Source organism: Solanum verrucosum, unplaced genomic scaffold (genome assembly GCF_900185275.1).
Source record: "Solanum verrucosum unplaced genomic scaffold, falcon-dt-bn FXZP01000125.1, whole genome shotgun sequence".
NCBI lineage: Eukaryota > Viridiplantae > Streptophyta > Magnoliopsida > Solanales > Solanaceae > Solanum > Solanum verrucosum.
This window is the reverse complement of record NW_026019923.1, coordinates 2,402,121-2,429,028: the sequence shown is the minus strand read 5'-3', so window position 1 is coordinate 2,429,028 and position 26,908 is coordinate 2,402,121. Positions and strand designations below refer to the sequence as shown.

Genomic DNA, 26,908 nt, shown 5'->3' with positions numbered 1-26,908 from the left:
CTCAATATGCTGGAAATAAATGTACAATGCCTGAAGATACAACTGATTTGAGAAAAAACTGGCATACAAGGGACAAGCCAAAAGAACAACAGAAATGGTGGAGAACTAAACCAGCCATTATGTTGTGGACTATTTGGAAAAAGAGAAATGCAAGATGCCTTGAAGGTGCAGCCAGCTCTATGCAGATAATAAAAAAACAACTATATATTTTGCTTTCTTTCTGGTGTAGAGAGGAAATGATTAGTGATACAGAATCTTTAGATGACACACTAGCCGATGCTGATCTGATGTGAAGCTGGATCATTCTGTAATTATTTCAAGCACAACTCATGCAACAATTTTGATGCTAATCATTTTCTCAAAAAGATCATTTATGGCCATCAAACACTTACCACATTTGCTCTTGTTGCAATCCTGCACGAGCAGCATACCGCCACCAAGAACTGGCATCCTCCGAAACAGGCACCATTGGTCTCAAATGAGAAACTTCAATGTATGTCTTATATCTTGTAATGACCTCCACAAGTCTTATCCAGTCATGATATTGAACCTGTAATGGTTAACATAATTTGCACAGACAACAATAAATGTTTGTTTCTATTATTTTACCGTCCATTCGATGTTGGGAAGGTAGTGGAGATTCCCTATTTCACGAAGCAAACCAAAGAAAGTGTACAAAAAGAAAAGAAAGAATTCTAAAGTGAGAACACAAATAAGAAGTTTCATGAGAGCAAGGCAAAAGTAAGGGGAAGAATTTGATGGGATGAAGTCACACACTATTCGGGTAAAATTTCAGATTGGCCGGAGGTAGAAAACCCCAGACCTTTCTTCATAGAAACAGCAGGTCTTATAAACAAGAGTGTGAAAGAAAAGGAGAAAAAAATTAAGGGTGATTCCTCCAAGCCAACTTGAACATTGCATTAGAGAAGGTAGGCTCCAGTTTCCTTGGATACCTTGTTTATTCTCCTCTCAGGGGAAATAAGCACTACTCAGGATTCAGAGAAAGAATTTTATGTCAGCTATAGGATAAAGGTTCAGGGAATTGATATAAATCGATGATAGAAGATAAGGATTGAAGAGGACAGAGAATAAGAACGTGAACAAAAAAGACTGAAGAGCACTGTGGTTTATGGTACAAACAAAATAAATAGGGTGCCTCAAAACACAGTAAAGGTGCTAGGGCAGTGCATGATGTAAAGGCGTGTCCAAATGCATTATATTTTTGACGGATTGCATTTCAATAATCATTTCTTAAAATGGAACAATTATGAAAAAATAATTTAGAAAGATTTGGCAACAAAACAAGGTGAAGGACTAGCACCTCATTAACTGTCAAAGATACGTCACTGACGATCAGAGAAGCCATCTCAAAGGGGACATTAGGATCATTTCTTTCTTGATTTCCCAGACGATGATACTTGAGGACTCCATTAATTGGTGACACCAAGTAGTTGCGATCTTCAGCCCATCCAGATAAGTTTCTACTGCTATTTGATGGTTCATTAATACCATCTTCAAATATCTGAGCAGCAAGAAAAGGATTAGAAAGGAATAAACAGAGAAAACCATGGAAGTGGACATGAAACCTATCAAATGGATGAACATGTAAGTCACAGGTGTTGCTGCAAACCTCCTAACCACGTCACAGGACAACAAAAAGTAAATGGCAAAATAAGAACGTACCTCAATCCATTCTTTCGGAGTAAGATCCTCCCATTTCTTGTCCAACTTCCATGGCTTGCTGTTTGAATCATGGTACATTGCAAGCCTTTCAAGTTGCACCAACTATAAGAGGAAATAATGCACTTAGTTCAGCAATCATGACCATCATTTTTTTTTTATTAAGGTAACTATTTCATATATCACAAAAACCCATCATCCAAAGAATGAGTACGAGGCGATTCACAGTCCAAAATGGACATTGTGGTGAGCAAAAACTGAAAACAAAACTTTACACTTCTCCTAAGAAGTCTACTAAATCTTCTATATACCCCATTAGGTCCCGTTTACACCAAAAGTAAAGAAGACTAAGGCAATTCATCTTGATCTTCTGGATGTGATTGCTTCTGTCTTCAAAATGCCTTGAGTTTCTTTCTTTCACACAGTCCACCATATGCTTGTTGGACTGTATTGCCACCAATCCTCCTATTCCCCTCTTCTGCCCACTCCTTTCCAAGTACTCAGCATCTCAAAAGTAGTTTTAGGTATTGCCCAGCTCACTCTGAGGATACAAAAGAACATGCACCACAGATTTGCAGTTAGCTTGCATTGTAAAAACAGGTGTTCATTAGTCTCTGCTTCTAGAGTCTAGACCACATAGCAGACACCCTGAGAAAATCTGTCAGACCCCTTCTTTATAGAGCTTCATGAGTTAGGCAAGCTCTCTAATAACCAGTCATGTAAAGCATGAAACTTTGAGAAGGATTTTGATCTTCCATATAAGTTTCCAAGGCCACGGAACTGTCAATGATGGTTGAGTGTTCAGGTTCCAATATGCTGATTTAACTGTGAATTTGCCTTTGTTGCACAAATTCCATAATGAACTGTCTTTGTCAGATGAGGGAGGTGCCAGTGAAAGAGAGCAGACTTAGCAATAAGTTTGAGACTTTGTCAATCTCCCAATCATTTAAAGCCCTCCTGAAACCCAGATTCCAACCTTGAGCAGTACAGATCTAGGAGATTGTGACATCTCTTTGGAGGCATAAGGTATGGAGGTCAGGGAAATTGTCTTTTAGATTAGGCTACCCTATCCAGAGATCACTCTATAATCATGTTTTCATTACATCCCTACTTTAATGGAGATGTTTTAGATATATAGAATCACTGCAATATAAGTATTCAGTATCCCAAAAATCACTTTTTCATTGTCGGATAGAGTCTCGCTTGTGGTGGAAATTGTGCTTGGTATGGTTTACAATGGCTGATGCAAGGCACAGTCAGAGAAGTATTGTATAGCTGCCTTTTTACTAGACTGAAGAGAAAACGCAGGGTGTGGGATGTTGCCCCTTAAGCCCTTATGTGGGGCATATGGAGAAAGAGAAACAGAGAAAGCTTTTGATGAACAGAGAAGTATTTAGGTCATTTGAGGAATAGCCTCTTATCCCTTATTTCTCCTTGGTGTAACAATGAGGTTTTGGTAAGTATAAAAGATTGTGTGTTGTTCGCAGATAACAATATCATTTTGCAAAGTCTTCTTTTTTTTTGTTAATACTTTTGTATGCGGGTGCTTTTTGTGCCCATTGTTAATAAAATTTTCTTTACTTTATCAAAAAAAAAATAAGTACCCTAAAGATAGCAAACTTGGACACCTTAGGCTCATATGTCACTCTCCCAAGGTTTGCAGCTCACCCCGCAATTCAAATACTGAATCGACCCACCAGATAAGTCTCCCCAAAATCCGATCTTAGATTTACGTCATTCCTAAGTACTTAAAAATGTATGCATCTCCTACATATTGATGCAGAGTGACAGCAACATTGCCACTTCTCTGAAAGTTCTCTTCTTCAACGAAAAATTGCAAAGATAATTGAAATAAATCTAATCCTGTATTTGAAAAAATAACTGCTTCAACACTTTTGGAGGGGAACTACACTTTTGAGGTAGTATACCTGTGGATAAATATAGACTAACTGTTACTTTTCTCAAAACAAAAAAAGAAATAACTGCTTCAATCCATGAAAAATTCTCGCTACAATCCTTATGGAAGTATGATATTTACCTCTCTGTAAAAAAGAAGAAAGGAATAACTATATCACAAACCAGACACAAAATTGGGATGTTCATGGATAACAACGCAATTAAAATATACAAATATTTTCTTTTCCCTCTAACCTTCAAGCCAGGTTATCACCAGTTGATTGACCTGAAAGTCAATTTTCTTGACCAACCTTTCGCATGAAAAAAGAGAGAAAACTCACCTTACGCAATTTATCCAAAGCACCACTAGTATCGAAGGTTTCATTCCCTTGTTCATCCATCGTAACTGCTGCAAGCTTTGCAAGAGTAACCCCACAAGAAAATGGATGCCCAGGATTGCTAAATTTGTGGCCACCCATAACATGAAAAAGAAGAGAAGCAGACCAAGCTAAGAGTGGAAGCTAAAAAGTCAAAGTATCACAGTTTAAAAAGCTAAATGATGGAGAAAATGAAATCAAAGAAATAGTGAAACTAAACTCAGATAGTCAGATTAGAAAGATATCAATAACTGACACAAACAAACCTGACAGAATCCTCATATCTGACATGGACATTGCTAATTGAAATCTTGAGATTTCCAATTATAGTACCAATTAATGACCCAAGCCAAGAATTTCCAGTAGGGGGCTGTTAATGGAAAGAGTATTATTAAATTCCCAGGCAACTCAACAGCTGGTGAATATCAAACGAAGGTAAACAGTTCGCCAATGTAAGTAAATATTGCAAAGAAATTGATCAGATACTGCAGCTGGATACATATTCAAAGAATCAATCCGAAGAGAGGATAAAAATGCTAGTTTACTGTAGATGTTCTTTATTCCTGTCACAATCATTTGAAGCTGCTAACTATCATAGTGAATAGGCAACCAGGTTATAACAGCTCTGTTATGAAAGAAGGCGGCAGACAAACTAATTTGGCTGGTATTCCCTAATGAGTAGCTTTAGGGGATAAAGGTCCCCCTTATATTCTCCATCCAGCTGCGGAGGGTTTCCGTATCTGTCTCCGCAGAGATCTCCAGATTATAAGACATTATCACCTTCGCGGCACTGAACTATATTTCTGTCATTTCTGGAAAGTGCACAGACAGCCACCATTTCCCCCTTTCACAATGTTCTCGTGCTCAAAGAATCATTATAAAACACAACAAGGTAAAAGGCAAAATCCCTTTGATTTTCTCACTCCGGCCTCCACTCTCCAACCTTTCAACATAACTGCTTGAGGATATCATATGGTTTGCTAATCATTCTCCTTCAATTCAGGTTCCAACACTACAAATGTTGTATAATAGTCAAGGAACATTAAGTAGGAAATACCAAACCTACTGAGCATTAAATTCCAGAGATTATTGACAACTTTGCAAGACATAATCAGATGATTTGCATCCTCATGAGGAGGGGAGTTCATTGGGATCTGAGTCCTGAGCTCAGGAGGAAGGAATTTACAGGATTGGGAGTTGGAAGAATTTCATAGTTCAGTTTAGTTACTGTTTGGGCAGGATATGCTAATCGATAGATCGGGTGTATGGAGATTGCATGAGAGCAGAGTTGGTCTATTCACCGTTAAATCTTATCATGAAAGGTTATTAAGGAGATTTATTTGTTTTGAGAATGATAACATGTTCCTTTTTTTATACAGATATAAGAATGGCCCACTTAAAATGTGAAGCCACCCATAATTACAAAATGAGTGCCTAAAAGCACTCTCAGATCCTTTTCTTCCTACGAGGAATCTAAGACATCAAAATTCAGACATGATCCTCAAGGTACATCCCTTTAAACCAAAAGTGAAAAAGAGCTAAACACTTGATCTTCAGATTCTGTAAACTATTGGATTTGTCTTCAAAACACCTCTGACTCCTCTCTCCTCATACTGTCCACCAAATACAAGCTAGGACAAGTGGACAAGAATACATCTCTCTTTCTGGCTTGCCAGAAGGCCTTCATTGTTTCAGCTCCCTAGAACTTCCAAAATACCTCTTGGCATGACCCATTGGATTCCTCTCAGACCTGTGAATATCCTCCATGATTATGATGTCCATTTGCAATGTAAAAAGAGATGATTAATTGTCTCAGCCTCCCCTTTCACACAGAAAACATCTAGAGCATAATTGCTACCCTCTCCTGCATAGATTATCTAGTGTCAAAACAACTCTTTTTGCCAGTAACCAGGAAAAACCTGGAGTAGAATTTTCATCTTCCATAGCCACAAACCTACCAGATTGTTTGTAAGTTGTACTCCTTGTAAGCAGACTTAACAGTGAACTTTCCTTCTTTATTCCCTAGCCAGACCATCTGATCTTCTTGATTGTTTGTACCTTTGAATTGTTCCAAAGTGTTATGGAACTCTATTACTCTCCCAATTTCCCAGTCAAAAACCATTCTCCTGAAAGTGTGATTCCATCCTTGATTGTCCCTCAGATCCTCTCTGGTTGCTTCCTGCTGCTGATTTATGTTGTAAATGTCTGGAAAGAGTGTTCCCGAAAATCCATTTCCTAGCCAGTTATCCTCTCAGAAAGATATCCTCCTACATTGCTATCCCATAGTTGGTTTTTGCCGTGTATTTCATCCATAGGTTTCTTATGGACTTCCATAAACTAACCCCATAAGTTCCCCTTCCTGTATTGGTCCTCTGCATACCTTCCATGACATATTTAGCTCTACCAACCTCTTTCCGTAATGTTTGTTCATCAGAAGTAAACCACCATAACCATTTCATCATTAAATTTGATTATGTATTTCCAGGTTCTTGAATGCAGCAAGAGGTGTGATATTGACAGCGGAAACCAGGGAAAGAAGAAGATCACTTATGTTAGCTGGTGTTTCTTGTGCAAAAGTTTGGGTGAAGATGTAGATCATCTCCTATTGCATTGTCGAGGGGCCAACCAACTGTGGAGGGTGGTTCTTAAGTAGTTTGGGGTGCAATGGGTGTTGCCGAGCACAGTGAAGCAGGCTTTGAATAGTTGGGGTTCAGGAGGGGAAAGACAAGCCCTAAGGCATGGAATGTTACCCCATTAGCAATTATGTGGGTTATTTGGAAACTGAGAAATAGGATCCCTCCCCCCCCCCCCCCACAAAGAAGATGCTAATCAACAATGTAACAAAAGGTGGTTTACGTCTTCTTCAGATTCTTTACACATGAAACACCAACTGACACAAGTGATCTTCCTTTTCCTCAAATTCTCCGCCATCAAGATTACCCCTCTCACAGCTAACCAAGTGAAGAAACAATTCAAGGTATCCTGGGGATCCATAACGAACTGTGTGGAAAAGTTGAATCCTCCCTAGATAGGAGTTTCTCGTAAAAAGATTTCACTAGAAAACACCACTTCCTCCTGTCTTCCATCTCCATACATCAGCAATATCCACAAAAACATTTTGTTGGTGAAGCAAATCCAGTGAAATTTTGAAATTCTCCAACCTCCTAGTCTTTTAGATTTCTCCTAAACCTCAAATCCTAACTGCTCCCCCTTGCATACTCCATAACCAATGGACTAACATCTTCTTTTGACAAGAAATTATTTGCATCCTCGCTCATATATTTACTATGAAACATGTAGCAACTTAGAGGCATGCCCTTATTTTTCACAGATTATCTGCTGTAAGAATATCTTAGAGCCTTATTTTCTTTTTTCTCTGTTTCTTTTCTTCTTCTTTTTTGTATTTTTTATGGGGGGGGGGGGGGGGGGGGGGGTCAGATCTAGTGGAGAAAACGAACTCCGAAAAGGCCAAATATTTACATTCCACAATACAAACACAAAGTTTTAAGAAACGTCAGATGACGCAGAACGAGCACAAATGTATGATGGTCACTTGACATCCATTTATGAAACAAAAAGCATATGCTGAGACACATTTAACGTCTTAACAGACTTTATCTAGAAAGATGATATTACAATGTCTTTGATGAGGGAAAAATTTATGAAAATTTAAAAAAAAAAAAAAAAAGTGAAATTAGAGGAGTCAGTGAAACAAGAGTGCCAACCATTAAAAAATCATCTCAACTTGTAAATAATAGGCAGAGTTTAAGAACATACACTTCCCAACTTTGATCTTGATAATGCCTCAAGGGTGGCTGATTCTGCTTCCTGCATGATGTGCATTCAGCATCAATGTAAAATGAGACTACTCAAGAATTAGAGTTCTAAAAAGGTGTCATTCAGAGAAGTTCAAGTAGAGGAGCTTAACAACACTGCAGACACTACAACGCAACCTTTCTTTTTATTTGGGGGGGCAGGTAACAAAATTATAGGTAGAAAAGGCTAACCTAAGGGAAAACACCTTAAAAAGTATTATCCATCAAAAGTATTCTTATTGACAAGTCATATTCTTCAATTGGATTGTCCTTAATGAAGCATATTTAACTAAGGATAACCTTAACAAGAGAGGATTTCAGCTGGCCAACAGATGATATCTTAGTTTGAACAATAGAGAAACTGCCAACCAGCTGTTTCTGCAGTGCCCAGTTGCCACTGATCTGTGGAGTTTGTTCTACTGTATTTTTGGTTTTAAGTGAATCATGCCACAGAATATGAAAGATGCACAGTTGAGTTGGAGCTTGTGGGAGTTGATAAAACCATCATAAAAATCTGGTTGATGATCCACGCAGTCATCTTTTGGAACATATGGAATGAGAGGAATACGAGATACTTTGATGGAACCTCAACTCCAAATCACTCTCAACTGTTTACACAATCTAAATGTTTACACAATCTTTTTTGCTGGACTAAGTTAGCTACTGTAATTTGCATGGATCAATTTTTGGAACTTTGTTAGTTCCCTTGTCTTAGATTGACACTGTTAAAGGGACTAACAGCTTTTTATTTTGTATTTATATTAATGTAAGTATGCATCTTCTTGATGCCCTTTTGTGAATGAAATACCTTACTTAATCAACAAAAAAAAACCTTAAACCCAAAACAAGAGTTTGATGATGAAATGGTGGTGGAAATTTGTCTCACCAAAAGGATCTCTATGGAAGGAAGTAATAATAGAAAAATATGGCATGGAGGATAAATGGATGACAGAGGTGGTCACCAACCCTTACAATTGTAGTGTATGGAGGTCTATCAGGAACCTATGGCAGCTGGTCAAAGAGAAAACAAGCTGCAAGGTGGGCAATGGAGAAAAAGTAGCTTTTTGGAATGACATTTGGTGTGGACAGGAAGCACTCAAACATGTTTTCCCTGTACTACATAGTCTGAGCCAAGGACAAGAAGCAACAGTGGCAGTTATGGACAGGACAAGGGTGGAACCTGTTTCTAAGAAGGGGCCTAAATGACTGGGAGATGACAACCATAGCAAGATTTCATGATACAATGCAAATGGCTACCAATCTGACAGGAGAGGAAGATAGACTAGTATGGAAGGGGGAGAGAGGGGGAGAGTTCACTGTAAAATCAGCATACAGAGAACTCAGGTCTACGGAGGAGCAGCATGCAGGATGGCCCTGGAGGATGATCTGGAGAACAGAAATTCCCTACAAGGTGAATTACTTCACATGGCTCTTCGCAAAGCAGGCAGTCTTGACACATGAGAACTTAAACAAGAGGAAACCCAATCTACGTTCTAGTTGCTATCTATGTGAAGAACAGATGGAGACAGTCAACCATCTCTTTTTACACTGCAAATGGACTGATCAATTGTGGCAGATGTTCATCCAAAAGAGGAAGATTAAGTGGACAAAGCCTGGGAGTATTATGGATTCATCACAGCAAAGGTATCTTCACAGTTAGCTCTGCCTACAAGAACCTGAATCAAATGGGGACTCAACTCAGATTTTTGCCTTGGAAGCTTATCTGGAAAGTCAAAATTCCATAAGGTGACAGTCTTTACTTGGTTGGTAGTTAAAGAGGCGGTACTAACACAGGAGAATCTAATGAAGAGGGGAATACATATGTGTCCTAGATGTTTTTTTTGTGAGCAACAGGCAGAGACAATCAACCATCTGTTGTTTTTTCATTGCAAGGTGGTTAGACAACTGTGGCACTTATTTACCAGCATCAGGGGCACAAACTGGACCATGCCACAAAGGGCAAGTCAGGCTATAGAAAGCTGGAACAATGAAGGCAGTGGCAGTACAGACCAAAGCAGATGGAGGATTGTCCCAGCAGTGATTTGGTGGACCTTATGAAAGGAGAGAAATATGAGATGCTTTGAGAGTAGTAGTAGTCCTTTACACACAATTAAAATGAACTGCATAATCACTTTTTGCTATTGGTGTAGTTCGGAGTATGTAGATGACCCTATAGCGGTTAGAGATATCCTAGGTCCTTTGTAAGATGAAGTAGAATCTAGTTTAGTTTTGTTTTAAGTACACGCAATTGTATGTAGCTCCATGATGTAAATTTGGGATCCCAGCCTTTAGTGCTAAATATTAATACACAAAACTGTTACATTTGTCAAAAAAAAAGCCTAGGAGTATTATAGAACTCCTACAATGCTGGAACGGGGATGGAAATGCAAGAAAAAATGAAAAGAGATGGAGGATTGTCCCAGCTTGCATTTGGTGGACAATTTGGAAGGAAAGGAATCAAAGATGTTTTGAAGGAAAACAGAACAATATCCAGAAGATAAAGACTAATTGACTAGGGCTTTATTATTTTTGGTGTAAGCAAGTAGTGATAGGAGATGCTGAAAATGTGTTTAATATTATTGACTGGTTGTAACTAGAAGATCCTAGGAATGATGTAAGTAAAACTTTTTGGAGGGGGACTACACTTTGATGTAGTATACCTGTGGATATATAGAAGTAATGTTACCTTTCTCAAAATAAAAAAAAACTAATCGCTAAGAATTCTGCGGAACACAAGAATGTCCAAGGAATTACACTGAATTATTCCTAGTCTTATGTCAAACATGGAACTTAGCATACTTTACTCTGTTCAATCATTTGTGTTTATTTTAAGAATGCCTAGTCACATAGTTAATCTCACACCCACACTACTCAGTTCTGACTGTTGTTTCTCAGTAACCTCTTATTGTATGTTCTTGTCACAATAAATCTGTGAACTTGCATCAACGAATTTCTCATCTGTTTTCTTCCGTTCTCATGATATCCCTTAAAATTCACAGAACTTTTACACAGTTTTGGGCAGACTAAATAATGCTAGTTCGCTTTCTAAAGATTTGAATATACAACTGAAAGTGGTATGATCCAGCATCCAAATGAATACAGAGACCATTGATTCAAATCAATGTCAAATTCATCATTCCACATAGTTCTTTGATTCCCGTTACATCACAATTCTATGACTATCATCCTCTAGTGCTTCCATCTCATTTCCATATCATCCAATCAACAGAAACAATCAAGCTACATTACAAAACAATGTTTGATAACTGAAAGCTTTTGTACACATCCACAAGGCACAAGTGCTTGAAGAGTCAAAAACCGTTCACGTTAAAAACTTGGTAGTCTTTAAAGAAGCTAAGAATGCAAAGACTATCAATCACAATGTTTCTGTGATGACCCAAGCTAGTGGAATCTAAGTGAAGAAATAGATCACAGATATACTTGAAGAGACCTGGTGAGCATTATGTTAATGAGAGAATAACCTCCTCTTTCACTTCCAACTATAGGCTGCTCTATAATGAGGTTGCCTGGTCGTATATAAGAGGTATAACAATTTTCAAATTATTAACCGTAGCAAATGAGACTAAATAGTGAATCACAAATTTCCTTCAGAGGGATGGGGATGAAGTTAGGGACGGAGATTATTCCCCACACAATCGCAGTTGTGCCTTCCTAAGTGTTAAGATATTTTATGACTGGCATTAAATCATGATAACTTGATCTGGGATTCAAGGATTTGATTTAGGGATTTATTTTGTGAGTATACACACACTATGTATGCGTACATTGTAAATACTATATATTCCCAATCAAGCTAGAGAGAATGATTAAGCTTCTCAATTCTCTCATTGACGCTGCTCTTTCCCTTAAAGTAATATGGTATCTAGGACAGGCCCATTGGTCCCATTTATTGTGTTTCTCAATGTTGGGCCTCTATATTCCAGTCTTGAGCGTGTGGAGGAGTGTTTGTCCCTTATTGTGTTTCACATTGTTGGCCACTTGTGTTCTAGTTGAACGATCTTGGATGTGTGCGGGAGTGTTAAGTCGCATATTGGTTAAAGGAATGCGTCCTAGTCTCCTTTTTTTAATCAAGTAAATGTGTTTCCATTAATAACAAGACCAAAAATCATATATGATGGGTATACCCAAAAATAGAGATACGGCAAAAAGATATGATTCTCTACAACCCAATCTTCTATACAACGAGGAACTACATGGGTGCACCAAAAGAAAATAAGGGAGAGGAGGCTACTACTCAACCGAGTAAAACTCATCTCTACCCCCTTCAAGAGCTCTCCTATTTCTTTCTCTCTGGACAAAAGAAAAATTGCATGAAACGAGTGTTCACCTCTATTTGTTGAAGTTTTGCCTCGAAAAGTTTTTCCCGGTCTTCTTCCTGATGAAAACAAAAATGTAAACATAAATTAATTTTCTGGACTAGTTTAAATTTTATGCTTTCTGAACATCAAAGATTTGTAATAATGAGGGCTGCAATACATCATTGCAATCAAATCAAACAAATGTTGTATGCTCCTACCTTAAGAGACCTTCCATCAACAACAGGATGAGCTAAAATGAAGACTCTATCAATAAGAACAATGACAGGCTCTTTGCCAAGACCTTTCCAAGGAACCTGTAATCAGACAGAAGTGATATTAGAAAGAAAAACACATGACATACAACTGTAGGGAAAAAAGTGAGAGTTATAAAAGCAAAATGATCCACATCCCTGATTTCTAAATGCTCTGGTACCAATTTGGTGTATGTAAATGATATACCATTAACTTATCTAAAAGGTAAAACAACATAAGGCAAAAAGTTATACCAACTTTTGATATATCATGTTAAGGGTCCCACATTGGTTGGGAGAGTGGATTGTTACTCTCTTACTTGTATAGTTTTGGGCAATCCTCACCCCATGAGCTAGCTTTGGCTTTGAATTAGGCCCAAGGTTCATTTACTTAACATGATATCTGAGCCAAAACCGTTCAAATTTTTGGCTAAAACTTAACAATGTTGGGCATCCATGTTATGTTGGTCATGCTCCAAATCTCCAACCGTGAGCATGTCGGAGGAGTGTTAAGTGTCCACACTGATTGAGGAAATAGTTTGGTATGTCCTTATATGGTCTTTGGCCTCGGTTAATCCTCAACCCATGAGCTACTTTTTTTTAGAGTGGTCACAGTAATATTATTATTATTAAAAAAACTCTCAACACCACATGAGCTAATTTTTATGGTTGAATATTGAATTAGACCCAAGGTACTCAAAGCAAGCACAAAATAAGGAGAGCTCAGTGAGCACAGCATCATTGTAATTTAATTATGAATAATAAATATAACCACAATTAAAGTAAAACTGTGACACGTTTATACTTGAGTAACTACAACAGGTATAACAAGTAAAGCAGAAACAAACAGAAACCTATAAGAAGCATGCATCAGAACTATAACCCATGAAAATCATAAAGGCATACTTATCAAGTAAATAATTTTAAACAAGGATGATTGAAAGTGACAAAAAGTATCTGAAAAGAAATCAATTATCAAAATACCTTAAAAGTTATAGCAAGAGTGGCGGAATTTCTCAACACTGTGGAAGCTTTTAATGGGTTACAAACAGGGGAAGGTGTTACGTGCTGGAAGGGAAATAGCAAAGGGGAATTCAAAGTTAATTCGGCCTACTAGTTGATGGATCAGATAAACCAACAAACATACAGTTGGCCATGTAAACAAATATGGAGAAGCAGAATACCTCATAAAATCTCATGCTTCATATGGTTATTGGCCAAAGAAGCTGCTCTGACTCAAGATAACTTGAAGAAAAGAGGGATAACTTTATGCTCTAGTTGTTTTCTTTGTGGGGAGGCATTAGAGTCAGTGAACCATCTGTTCCTACACTGTAAGTATACCCAACAACTATGGAGGATTCTTTTGAACCTCAAAGGCATCTCCTGGACCATGCCCAGGAAGGTCTCTGAGGCTTTGAAGAGTTGGGAGGCAGCAGGGTGAATGCAAAGGACAGAAACAGATGGAGAATTATCCCTGCTAGTATATGGTGGACTATTTGGAAAAGAAAGAAATTCTAGGTGTTTTGAGAGCATAGAGAATGATGTCCAGAAAGTCAAGTTAAACTGCATTTTATTGTTATGTTTTTGGTGTTATCAAGTATACTCCAATGACATTGTATCAGTAATTGATGTTTTACACTTAATATAGACTGAAACAAGTGGAAAAGGAGACATCTGTATATAATGGTTTTAGAACAACCCATGTATTGTTTTGTGATATAATACAAAGTAACCTATTTCAAAAAAAAAAAAATACCTTAAGAGTTACGGTTCCAACAAAACCAGCTTTGACAGTAACTGGCAGTTTCAGCGAATTCAATGCCTCCGCCTTCAGTTTCAAGTCCTTGAGAACGACATCGCCTATAAAAGAATGAAAGATTGTAACAGGGGATACCAGAACAAATTTAGGAAGCGAACCCCCTTTTGTTTTGACAGCTGAAGGTGAATTTATTAATCATTTAGCAGGAACCACGAATTTTGGAAAAGCACATTAAGGATCTTAAAATTACATAATATAAAATATACATTTCATGGAAAGCTCAAGAAGTGTTTCAGAACTTGCCATCTCCACTGCAGTTTTTTTTTCAGTTGCAAAAAGGAAATGTGCATCAAGAAGAAGGGAACGGGGAAAAGACTAGATACCACTAAAGTAAACAAAATACAACAATAAACGCTTAAGATCAGTCAAACGGATATTCTCAGAGAGCCTATAAACATCATAGCAAAGAGGACAGAATCTCACTCTATCCCATAAACGGTATGTAGTTAATAATCTGTTAATATTTTATCGATGAGATGAAATGTATATAAAAATTACATAATCTTACATAGTGACGAATTACCTACTAAGAGTGACCAGTTTTTAGTCGAGGTGCGTGAAAGCTGGCCCGAACACCACGGTCATCAAAAACAAAAATTGTGGGCAGGCAAAAAGAACTTGTTTTCCATCAGACAGGAACGTGGGACGACCTCACGCTTTAAAAATTAGTAGACGCCATCAGGTATATTGGGGACGTCAATGAGCTTCCCGAAGAGGAGCAAATCCCCGCTCTCATTAAGCTCAAGGCCAAAATCAATAAATAAGACTCGCCTATTTAGTTTCACATAGATAAAGAATTAATAATTTAAGGGATAAGGGTCTGAAAAATACCCTAACTTTGGTCGGATTTGCTGTTGCGATACTAAACTTTTATGAGGACCTATTACCTCCCTAGACTATTTAATACCGTATTTTTTACCCCCTGAACTATTTAATAGTGTATTTAAAGGTATATATGTGCCCACGTGAACACATTACTATTTATAATTTTGCATTATTTTTTATGTCCACGTGGGCAAATATATATGTTTAAAATACGGTATTAAATAATCTAGAGAAGTAATAGGTCCTCATGAAAGTTTAGTATCGCAACAGCAAATTCGACCAAAGTTGGGGTATTTTTCAGACCCTTATCCCATAATTTAATAAAGAAAGTCCTGAATGAAACGATTTCATCTTCTAAGGTAGATAGATTTTGAATGTTGCTTTGATGGCAAACGAAGTGGTAGATTAGAAAAGGAAGCAGGGTATGTCATGAGTGTTGTGCAAGCTAGCACTTGGGAACGCTTATCACCATGTAAGCTGGAAGTTTCTTGATTTCATTATGCTAAAGATGGGTTTTGCGGAGAAATGGAGAAAGTGGAACAGTTTATGAGTATCCTCAGTGTTGGTGAATGGTAAGCCGTGTGATTTTTAAAAAAAAATTCTTGGAGGTTGAGGCAAGGTATCCTTTATCACCTATGCTCTTCAGTGGCTTTGAATAGGATGATTGGACTTATAAAGGCTTTCATTGGTGCGGTTGGGGGTGGTAGTTCCTTAATCGTTTCTCATATTTTGCTTGCAGATGACACCCTGATTTTTTGTGATGCAGATGGAGGTCAGCTAGATTTTCTAGGCCAAGTTTTGTTTGGTTTCAGATGGTGTCGGGCCTTAAAAATTTACTAGGGAAATGTGAGATATTCCCATTGGTCAGGTGGACAACATTGTTTAGCTCGCTCAGGTTTTACATTGAGTGGTACGGCTCTCTCTACTATTTATCTGGGTTTACCCTTGGGGGCATCAAATAAGGTAAGGAATCCAGTACTTCAGAGGGTTAAGAAAAGGCATGCAGGTTGGCACAAGAAGTATTTGTGTATAGGCGAGAAGAATGTGCTTTTTTTGATAAAGTAAGTGGTATTATAACAGCATCAAGGAGATGCAAGAATTACAAGATATGGCATTTGAGCTTACAAAAAAGTCCTGAAGTTGTTCTGCAGTATCAGCAAGATACAAGTTAGACCAACTAAACAAATTGGCAATACACCTGCCTAGCATTCAAAATGCCTAAAGTAGTTGACTCCCCATCAAAACATATCTCCTATTCCTCTCTAACCAAATACACCATGAAATACAACCAGGTATCATGATCCAGATCTTCTTGATGGCTTTGTCAACTCTCATAAGCATCCTTAACTGAGAGGGGTGTGGTCCAATTGAGACCAGAAAGACAAAAAAACATGCTCCATAAATTCTGAGGCCACCTTACAATGAATAAGAAGGTGTCCGGTGGTTCAGCCTCTTTTTTGCACATATAACGTCTGTTTGGGGAGCTGGATTGCTTATTCAGAGCACTTTATCGAGCATCCCCACTTATTTTATGTCTCTGTTCCATGCTCCCACTAGTGTGAGAGGAAAATTGAAAAGGCTTCAAAGAAACTTTCTTTAGGATTCGGCGAATGGGGCTGGGAAGTATCACTTGGTCTGATGGGAGACCATGACAACTCCTAAGAGTTGGGGAGGGCTGGAAGTGAAATATTTGAGGGCTTTTAACAAAGTTTTGTAGGGAAAATGGTTGTGGAGATAGGGGTGAAGGTCTAATCCTTATGAAAAGGGGTGATAGTAGATAAATATGGGATGATGGAAAGGGAAGGAGAACTAATGATATCAAGTTGGCTTTTTAGTGTGGAGTGTGGAGGAATATGATGAAGGGATGGGTCTCTTTTATGATAATATTTCTTTCGGGGTAGGGGATGGGAGCAGAGTTAGCTTCTAGGAGATAAATGGTGTGGAAACATGCAGCTAAAAGAGGAATTCCAAGTATTCATAGGTTTCTTTTCAAAAGGAGGCGGTAGTCCAACATATAAGGGGATACCTGGGGAAGAAACATTTTGGGATTTGAGGTTTAGAAGGGACTTCCAGGATTGGGAGGTGAATGCGTTAAGAAGAAGGTTGGCTTTACTCCATCAGCATTGCGAGCCCATTGATAGACCTTCATTCAATGAGATGGAAGTTGGGAAACCAGTGTGCTTTATGTGTCAAGTCCTTTTATGAGAAGCTTTTGGTGAGGGCAGAGGAGACTTTTTTGGTAAAGTTGATTTAGCTTCCTAAAGTGCCTAGGAAGGTGTGCATTTTTCACATGGTTGGTTGTTAGAGGGGCGATTTTGACAGTAGAGAACCCTAGGAAAAGAATTTGTTTGTATCAGCTGGTGTTACTTATGCAAGGAGGCGGCGAATATGTAGATCATTTTCTTCTACATTGCAGCTTGGCAACAAGGCTGTAGTGGGATATGTTTAGCTGTAGAGATGGCAATGGGACGGGGCGGGGCGGGGCGAGTTTAACCCGCAAAAATTTTAACCCGCCCCGCATAACAACTTTTTTCACTTTCAACCCGCCCCGCATAATTTTTTGAATATTTGCCTTTTTTAATTAAGTTTGATACTAAAAATAAATTCATTTTTCTCATTAAGTTGTATTAATTTAATAGATAATAACTTAAAATTTTATTTTTTAAAGGTCAATTGGGAAGCATGTAAAAAACCGTATTAGTTTTTATTGAACCATTTTCATTTACTATCTTGAATAAATAATGTTCTATCACTCTTATAACATGTAAAAAGTTAAAATTAAGTTTGAACCCACATAAAATCGCATAGACCCGCAACCCGCCCCGCACCACATTAGTTTTTAAAAATCCCACTTCAACCCGCCCCGCATCCGCCCCATTGCCATCCATATTTAGCTGGTTTGCTATGTCTTGGCAATGGCAAGATCCGTAAAAGACCTGTTATTTTGCTGGAAAGTTGGAAGAAAAGCAGGAGAAAGTGTAGGATGTGGAATGATGTTCCTATGGCATTGATGTGGATCATCTGGAGAGAGTTTAACAGGAGGGCTTTTAAGGGATAGAATAGAGTTTGGGGAGGTTGAGGAGTAGTCTTTGATCCCTTTTTTATTGTGCATCCATGTAGTTCCGGGTTGTATAGAGGATTACTGTCTTTTGTAGAGAACCATTTGGTTATGTATGTTCTTTTACTTTTTGGTATACTTCTTGTATACGGACGATTTTGGTCTTGTGCCTAATGAAATATTTGCCTGATTAAAAAAATGATAATAAATGGGTAAATTCCCCTTTTACAAGAAGTATATCAAAAAGTAGAGAACCTACAACATAATATGATTCTCGTAGAGAATCAATTATTTCATTTTTAATGAATAAAAAAAACATGATTCTCTATGAGCGACACGTAATTTTTTATACAAATAGGAATCTCATGGATGCACCAAAAAGAAACTAGAATTGAGAGGCTAATCCCCAAATGTATAAGGTTGGTCTCTATTCCTACAAAAGCTCTCATATTTCTCTCATTCCATAAAATCCACACAACCCAAATGAGTGCTTACATTACGACATCCCACACTTTTCAACTTCTATTCCTTCTTCTAAGTGTCCAAGGTGTCCAATTGGAGAGAGCATCCTTCATGAACTTTTCTACTATCTAAAAATGAATGATGTATGGATATGTATTAGACAAGAGTAAGTATCTTGCATAGATTTTTGCTATTTGTTAAAATATCAAGTGAATATGTATCTAGATTGATACATTTCCACATTTATTTTATTTGAATATTGTATCTTTAGAATGGTAACAATATTATTAATGTAGCACAAAAGACTGTGCTGTGTCAACTTTTCAGCTTACAAAAAAACCACGAGTCAAATACTCCCCCAGATCCTACTATAGGGATTCTATAATGTATTTAACATTGAGTCGACATACTGTACAAAATCTTCTTTACACAAGAAGTGGGGGGAAAAAGACAACTCATCTTAATTTTCTGTGTGGAATTGCTGATTCCTCCAAATTATCTGCTATTTTTTCCTTCCATATGCAACCCGATATGGTCTTCCACCACTTTTTTTGTGTCTGACCAGTCCACCAGATAGGTTACAACAGACCAGTAATTCCTATGTAGTCTTGGGTTGTAGTGTTGGGCATAATACATTACATCTCTTTCTTACTTAGAAATAATAATGCCATAATAATATAGTGACCTGACAATGTATGAACAGATGGCTATTGCTCTCAAATTCCTTCTCACATAGATAACATCTGGAACAGAGTTGCATTCCTCTTCTCTTTAAGTTGTCTTATGTAAGGTAGGCCTTACCAACCACTAACAACCACAATACACTACCTTATGGGGTATTTTCTCCAGACTGCTTTCCAGCTCCATATCCGAGACTGTTATCCAGCTTGGATTAAATGAGAAAGCGCAGGGAACCAGAATCAAAAAATTTAGAGGGATTTTATATGGGATGATTCAGTGTGAAGAGGAAGTTTCACTTGGTAAATTGGGATACTGACGCGACATCAAAGTGTTAGGGTGGACTTGGGATTAAAGATTTAAAGGAATTTAACAACGTGCAACTTGGAAGTGGTTGTGGAAATTTCGGGCAGAGTAGAATGTTTTTTGGAGGGAGGTGATTGCTTAGAAATATGGTATCTTAGAAGGGGAATGGAGGACTAAAAATATCACTATTCCTTATGGATGTGGGCTTTGGCGGAATATTTTATAAAGGATGGGAAGAGTTTAATGGAATGTGTCATTTAGGGTAGGTAATAGGAGTAAGGTAAGTTTTTGGGACATATGTGATGCAGGGAAACAGCATTTTGAGCATCACTTTTCCTTTTTTTTTAGAAAAAAAAAAATCACTTCTCCTAATAAGTACAGTATCTCATGTCAAAAAAAGATGTCAGTCCAACGGGTACAAAGGCTACAATTTAGAGAAGTTCATTTGGACTTGAGGTTTAGGAGGTCACACAGTTAAGGTTGATTGAGTTGGTTCATAAATAAGAAATTACACAAGCAACTCATGATGCATGCAGTGGGGAAGAGGAAAGTAATGGCGTATTTTTTCTGTCAAGTCTTTTTATGAGAAACTTTTGTGCATTTGGAGCAAGTTTCCCCACATTTATAGGTATGGATCCCTAGAGTGCCGGGAAAGCTTTGTTCTTTCACTTGGCTAGGTGATTTTGATGGCTGAGAATTTGAGGAAGCGGAGAATTACATGTGTCACTTGGTGCTTCATGTGCAAATAATCGCGAGAAAACGTGAATCATCTCCTTCTACATTGTCAATTGGAGACTAGCTTGTGGTGGGAAATACTGAGACATTTTCATCTTCAGTGGGTGAAGGCATGCATAGTTAAAGAAGTTGTATCAAGTTGGACAGGGTGCTGTAAAGCTCAAGGATAAATCAGTGACCAGGGAAAAAGTGAAGTCGAGACAGTGGATAAATGTACACATGACATGGAAATTAGAAATACCTTCCTTTTAGACTGAATTTTTCTCATCAAACCACTACACTACTACTTTTCGCCAAAGAAGAAAAAGTCACTAGCCTTTCAGCTACAATCTCGTATAATGTGTATGAACAAATTGAATTGGAAATTCAAATACCAAACAGGAAAGAGAAAATATGAATATACCTTGCCATACGCTGATTCTCAAAGCCTCCGCCGACAATCCATGGACATATTCACCAAGATATCTTCGAAGCAAATGCAGAACCTACACCATGTACATTCAAAAGCTAATACAAAAGATAAGGAGGAAAAAGAAGCACGGCTAATTAAACATGACATTATACATACTTTTTCCTTTCATTCTATCACAAACAATTTACTAAAAATCATTAAAAAATTTATGAAGTAGGTGATTCATCGAGTAGATGCAGTTTCACTAAATGTGCCCTATACTAAAGATAAGGAACTAACAAAGTCCAAAAAGGTGTCAGGGGAAAGATCACGGCAGCTATATAAACGTAAAAGACATTTAGCATTGAGAGTGTGGTTAGGAGTGGATATGTCATAAATTGTTTGGTTTCTTAACCCACTGCGTACTTTATGGTTCTTACTGCTTAATGACCAATTGCTCTTCTTGTCAATAAATGAAGGTTTATCACTCACAAGTTGTAATCTCAGGGAAAAACAACACCCTTTTCTCAAACGTCTAGTAAACATAAACTAACTACAACTATTTTTTGCCCTGTTAAGGTGTTGTTTTTATATACATAATAATCCTAAAAACATTGAGAAGTGTGGTCACTAGAAAAGATTTCACCTATTATCATTAAGTGAATATAACAAATTTCTCTCTTGAAATAATTAGGAGTTTATCCCTCTCACAAATCTTTTCTCACGCATATAGTAGCAGTGAACCAACTACTACTGTTTTTTCCCATGATAAGGTGATATTTTTTATCAAGTAAACGTATTTCATCATAAACAAGACCATACAACGACCGTATATAAGTGGTATATATAAAGGTAAAGAATCTACACAATCAATTGATTCTCTAAATACTCCACCCACTCGTCTATACAATAGGGGAATTTTTTAGTGCACCAAGAGAAAATAAGGGAACGAAGGCTACTCCTTAACAGGGATTGCACTAAAAACCAGATGTACAGCTTGTCAAAAAAGTAAGAAAACTAAATCTGAATCCTAATCGGAACCTAGGATATCTATGATGGATTCAGTGTCCTCTAAATACATGTTTACACCAGAAGCAAAAAAACCAAGATACAATTTAGTTTGATCTTTTGAAGATCAAAGCTCCTGCTCGCAAAACATCTAGAATTTCTTTCTTTCCAAACAGTCCACCAAATACAAGCCGGGTCAATCCTCCATCTATCTTTATCTGCAACTCCCACCCCTGTTTCTCCCCAAGTGTACAAAAGATGTGTGTGATTTTGTTACGCATAGCCCAAGCAAAACCCCCGAGACTAATGAAAATCCTCCACAGCTGGGATGTTATTCTGCACTGGAGAAACAAATGGTTGACTGTCTCAACCTCTTCCCCACATATATAGCATCTAGAACACATGGAGAACTTCCTTTTCTTGAGATTTTCATGTGTTAAAACTACTTATCTTGCCAGAAGCTAAGTGAAACACACCTTGAGAGGGATTTTAGGTTTTCATATCTGCTTCCAAGGCCAACGAGAAGGTTGTTGTCCACCTTGATTTAGCAACTTATATGCAGAATTTACCTTGAATTTGCCTTCGTTATTACTGCTCCACCATAATCTATCATGTCCATCCGTTGTAGCTATCATGTGGAAAAAAGTTTATATTAGCATTTCGTCATTTAACCATAATGCCTTCATAGTTTTGCCTGGAACTAGTCTCTTACGCAACCACCAACGAGGCTAACTCTCTATTCATGTCCTCTTTCCTAGCTCTCGTTCTTTCTTCTAACACTCAATGCTCGCATCCCTTCAACTCCCTCCACCTCACTTAACTCATTCGTTGTTATCTTTGCACGTGCTTTTCCACTTCTCCACTTTTCTAAATATCATATTAGTTGTAGATGCTATTCATCATCACATAAATACTAAATGCCCTACTGGCTTTTACTTTGAATATTATCTCAACTCTTTTTTCTCTGTATTAAAAGTACAAATAGTACCACCACCACCCCTCCCAACGCTTCCAAAATTAATTTTAAGGCCATCCTCAAAAATTATATGCAAAATAGTACCCCTTCGAAAGCCATAAAACTATTATTCCTCATTTACCGAATGATCCACATTGAAGCAAGAGGAGTGACATTCCAAGCCTTGTGCTTTCTTCTCCTATTTCCATTCTTCATGTCAACTCTCTCACGGATCGTGGCATTTGCCAAGAAACACCAAACCATCTAAACATATCCTCCTATAACCTTGAGACTAGTTTGCAATTTGATAGAATATAGTCCACATCCTCTCATGTCTCCTAACAAAGGAAACACCAACTCAACCAAATCGTTTCCTAAAATTCTCCATCGTCAAAATCACCCTCTAGTAGCTAGCCACGGGGAGAGGCACACCTTTCTTGGCACCTTAGGAATCTAGACCGAGGCAAGTGGAAAACTAACATTTGTCCTAACTAGGAGCTTCTCATAGAAGAACTTAAGGGAGAACGAATTTTAATTCTCGAGCTTCCAATTCAAGGCATCAAACTTGTCAATTGGCTCGCCTTGGTTTTGGAGTAAATCTAGCACTCTTTGAAGCTCGGTCACCTCCCAATCCTGAAAATTCTTCCTAACCCTCAAATCCCAAAAGGTCACATCCCCTTCTGTCCCCCTAACTTGCTAAACGGACAACTCCCTTTGGAAAGAGACTCTATACAACACTAGTAATTCATCCATAAGCACCATTTCCCCATACCACTTTGCCCCAAAAGTCTAACTCTTCTCTAATCCCCAACCTAAAAAGTAGTACTATAAAAAATCCTCCCACCCCTTCATTATATTCCTCCACACACCACACCTGAAAGGCATTGTTATCACATTTTTTCTTCATCCCCCTTTCTATTACATTATATTTACCAGCAATCACCCCTATCCATAAAAATTCTCCGTACACCACGCATCTCCACAACCATTTACTCAAAAGTGCTTTGTTAAAATATTTCAAGTCCTTGACCCCAAGATCTCCCCACTATTTAGGAGATGTCACGGTCTCCCAACGAACTAAGTGAAATTTTCTTATCCCATCCGCTGCATCCCAAAAGAAATTCCATTGCTACCTTTCTCGTTTATTTGTCACTGTGACAGTGATAGGTGCCTTGAAATGGCACTTTTGAACAGCAATTAATGTTTGGCTAAGCTTTTTCAAAGTGCTTCGAAGTGCATTTTTCTCAAAAGTGTTTTTCAAAAAAACTACATTTTTTGCCTTTGAACTTCTAGTACTCTCTACAAGTACTTATTTTATCCCAAAAGCTTGGCCAAATACCTTACATTTCTAAAATGAGCACTTTTGAGAAGGAAAAAAATAAGCATTTTCGACCTCCCAAAAGCCTGTCCAAACAGGCTACTAGAAGCATGTAACACAATAGCTATGAGGAACTAGTAGTCCACTAATTGGCACTTAAAAAAACCCACTACTTCGAATGTATATTCAGAAAATAGGGTGGAACTAATTCTCCTCGTGATTTCTAAATTTTAATCAAGGAAAACCTAGAACTTCAAAAAGAATTCAATTAACGAGGAGTAAATACAAACTTTAAACAACTTAAACAACACACAAATAAAAAATACTGAGGTGTAAACTCATAGCCTGTTTGGCTAAGCTTCTAAAATTAGCTTACTTTAAAAAGTCCTATTTTTAGAAATGTTTTTTAAAAGAGTATATATTTGTGAGAAGCAGTTTGTGTTTGGACAATAGCTTTTTAAAGCACTTTTGAACAAAATTAGTGTTTGGCCAAGCTTTCTCAAAGGTTTCTACGTGCATTTTTCTCAAAAATGCTTTTCAAAAAAGTGTTTTCGAAAAGAAAAAGAAACTACTCTTTTAGCTTATGAGCTTATGCTACTCCCCATAAGTGCTTATTTTCTCCTAGAAGTTTAGTCAAACGCCTTACTTTTCTAACATAAACACTTTATGATTAGAAAAAAAAAAACATTTTTGACCTTTTGGCCAAACATACTAATAGGAGCATATAACACAATAGGTATAAGAAATAGTAGTCCACTGACTGGAATTAAAAAAAAATTCACTACTTCGAATGCATACTCATAAAATAGACTGAAACTAATTCACCTCATGATTTCCAAATTTTAATCAATGAAAAACTAGAACTTCCATTAACCAGGATTAAATACGGTACAAACTTTGAACAATTCATAACAAAAAACAGACGAACAAAAAGTGAGTATGGGAGAAAATTCACTACTTCAAATGCATACTCAGAAAAATAGACTGAAACTAATTCACCTCATGATTTCCAAATTTTAATCAATTAAAAACTACAACTTCAATTAACGAGGATTGAATACAGTACAAAGTTTGAGCAATTCACAACACAAAACAAAAATGAAGTGAGGATGAGAGTTTGTTTACATGTGCTTCGAACATGATGATGAATCAATGGCGATCTTTCACAGCAGGAGGAATCGAACGCCGAGATAATAACTAGCGGCGATCACCGCTCAATAAAAGATATCCATTTATGAAGCTGTTGATGAAACCCTAGAACTTTGTCCAATGCAGAGAGAGAAAGATCGAAGCTTTGGAATGTAAAAACAAGGAGTTTTTGGAGTACTTGGAATTCTTGAAGGGAGAGAAGTGAAGAATTATAAAAATGGCGAAATAAGGGGTCGATGGAAGTGTATAATAAGCGGTCATTTCCTAATACTGTGCATTGCAGGCCGTGCGGTTTTTTCATGTTAAACGGGTCGGGTCGGCTCTACAGATTGTGTAATGAGTCGGGTTAGTTATTATTTGGATATTGGGTGCTTTTGTAATTACTAAATCTTGAAGGTTTGTTTTGTAACAATTGAAAATATTGAGGATTTGATCCACCTTTCTTGGATAGCATGTATTAGCAACAAACTCTTGACTTTTTGTGAATTATTGTTAGGCGTTAATAAAATGTCGATTTTAATAATTTTATAAAGGCATATGTAATACTTGTTAATTTATAAAGTTAGATTCATCATTTGTTGTTTTGTTTGTCAACTAATTTTAATCAGCTAGTTTAAAAGTTTTAAGCGTGTTTTGAGTACTTTTATTTCTAGTTTAGAACTATTTGTTTGTTTTCAGTAAATATGATTTATTCGTAATCACTATTTTTCACTTTCAATAGTCAATGTCAACTACAAGCACCGAGTATTTCTATAGTAGCTATCACTACTAAACCAATATTGTCAGTCAAATTACGCAGTTAAGCAAATTTGTATTATTTAATTACTCATCATAGCTAAAGTTTGTTATAGTTATCATTCGCGACTAACATTAACCATTAATTACGTGAGCTGACTTTGAGTTTGTATAATTAGTCACGTTTGTAGATGTATAATTCGTCACATTTGTATAATTCACAACTAACAATTATTTGTTTGATTTGTATTTGTATATGACAATGATTTTCTTTGGTTTTTCAGTTTTGTCATCATATACATTCAATATTTTTGTATATAACTTTTAAAAGTTTGTGTAAATGTGTAGTTTTCAGATTTTGTATTATATAATTTGTATAATAGATTTTGTATAATTGTTTAAAGTTGATATGTTTATGTTTGTATCAATTCGTTATTTCGAGTTTTATTATATTGTATAATTTCATACTTTATATTACTTAATTATACGAAAACACGTGAATTATGCAAACATACCTACGAAGTATACAAACGAGACGCGAATTATACAAACCTCTCTCCCACTCTCTACCCTCTCTCGCTCGCCACTCTCCTCTCTATAACATGTAGCTACGAATCGTAATTAGTAAACTATAATTATGAAGCGTAATTAGGCTATTTTTGAGTGGCTATATGTGAAAGTCCATCTTTACTTTACCAACTACTGGTGCAAATCGACATCTACTATTGTAGAACTATCACCTACATCACTGATCATTATCTAATTTTATCACAACACAATTATAATAATTATATAATATTTTGATTCAAAATAATAATTTAAGAATTAAAATATATATTTATTGTTATGTGTAATTAGAAAAATCCTCTAAGCTATTGAAATTTTGTATCTTTCAAACTTAAATTATGGTATTATTTGTATTTTTGTGCTATAATATTCTCTACTTAAAATTTCCTGAATGACATTATTGTGTCTGTATATATGTGTCAATTTAAGCCATTCGCAGGTATGATAACAAGCTGAAAGAAAAAAAAAATCAACTATGAAAACATTTAAACTTGGTATCATTTATAATTATTTTCTTATAATAATTGTAAAATATTACTATTCAAAATAAAAAGGAATTATCTA

General features: G+C 36.9%; 1 protein-coding gene across 1 annotated transcript in view; it reads right to left on the bottom strand.

Annotated features, from left to right (window-relative positions):
- The window catches only part of LOC125824878 (uncharacterized), a 76,650-nt gene extending 51,375 nt beyond the window's left edge, over positions 1–25,275 (bottom strand). The window contains exons 1-11 of the mRNA XM_049504225.1: positions 25,019–25,275; positions 20,625–20,706; positions 14,095–14,198; positions 12,306–12,401; positions 12,117–12,164; positions 7,731–7,781; positions 4,220–4,323; positions 3,918–4,035; positions 1,684–1,785; positions 1,322–1,522; positions 393–550 (exon numbers count right to left, since the gene is read on the bottom strand). Coding sequence (XP_049360182.1) covers positions 393–550; positions 1,322–1,522; positions 1,684–1,785; positions 3,918–4,035; positions 4,220–4,323; positions 7,731–7,781; positions 12,117–12,164; positions 12,306–12,401; positions 14,095–14,198; positions 20,625–20,706; positions 25,019–25,033 — 1,079 coding nt within the window. The 5' untranslated portion in view covers positions 25,034–25,275. The remainder of the gene's footprint in view (positions 1–392; positions 551–1,321; positions 1,523–1,683; positions 1,786–3,917; positions 4,036–4,219; positions 4,324–7,730; positions 7,782–12,116; positions 12,165–12,305; positions 12,402–14,094; positions 14,199–20,624; positions 20,707–25,018) is intronic.
- Between the last annotated feature and the right edge of the window lie 1,633 nt (positions 25,276–26,908).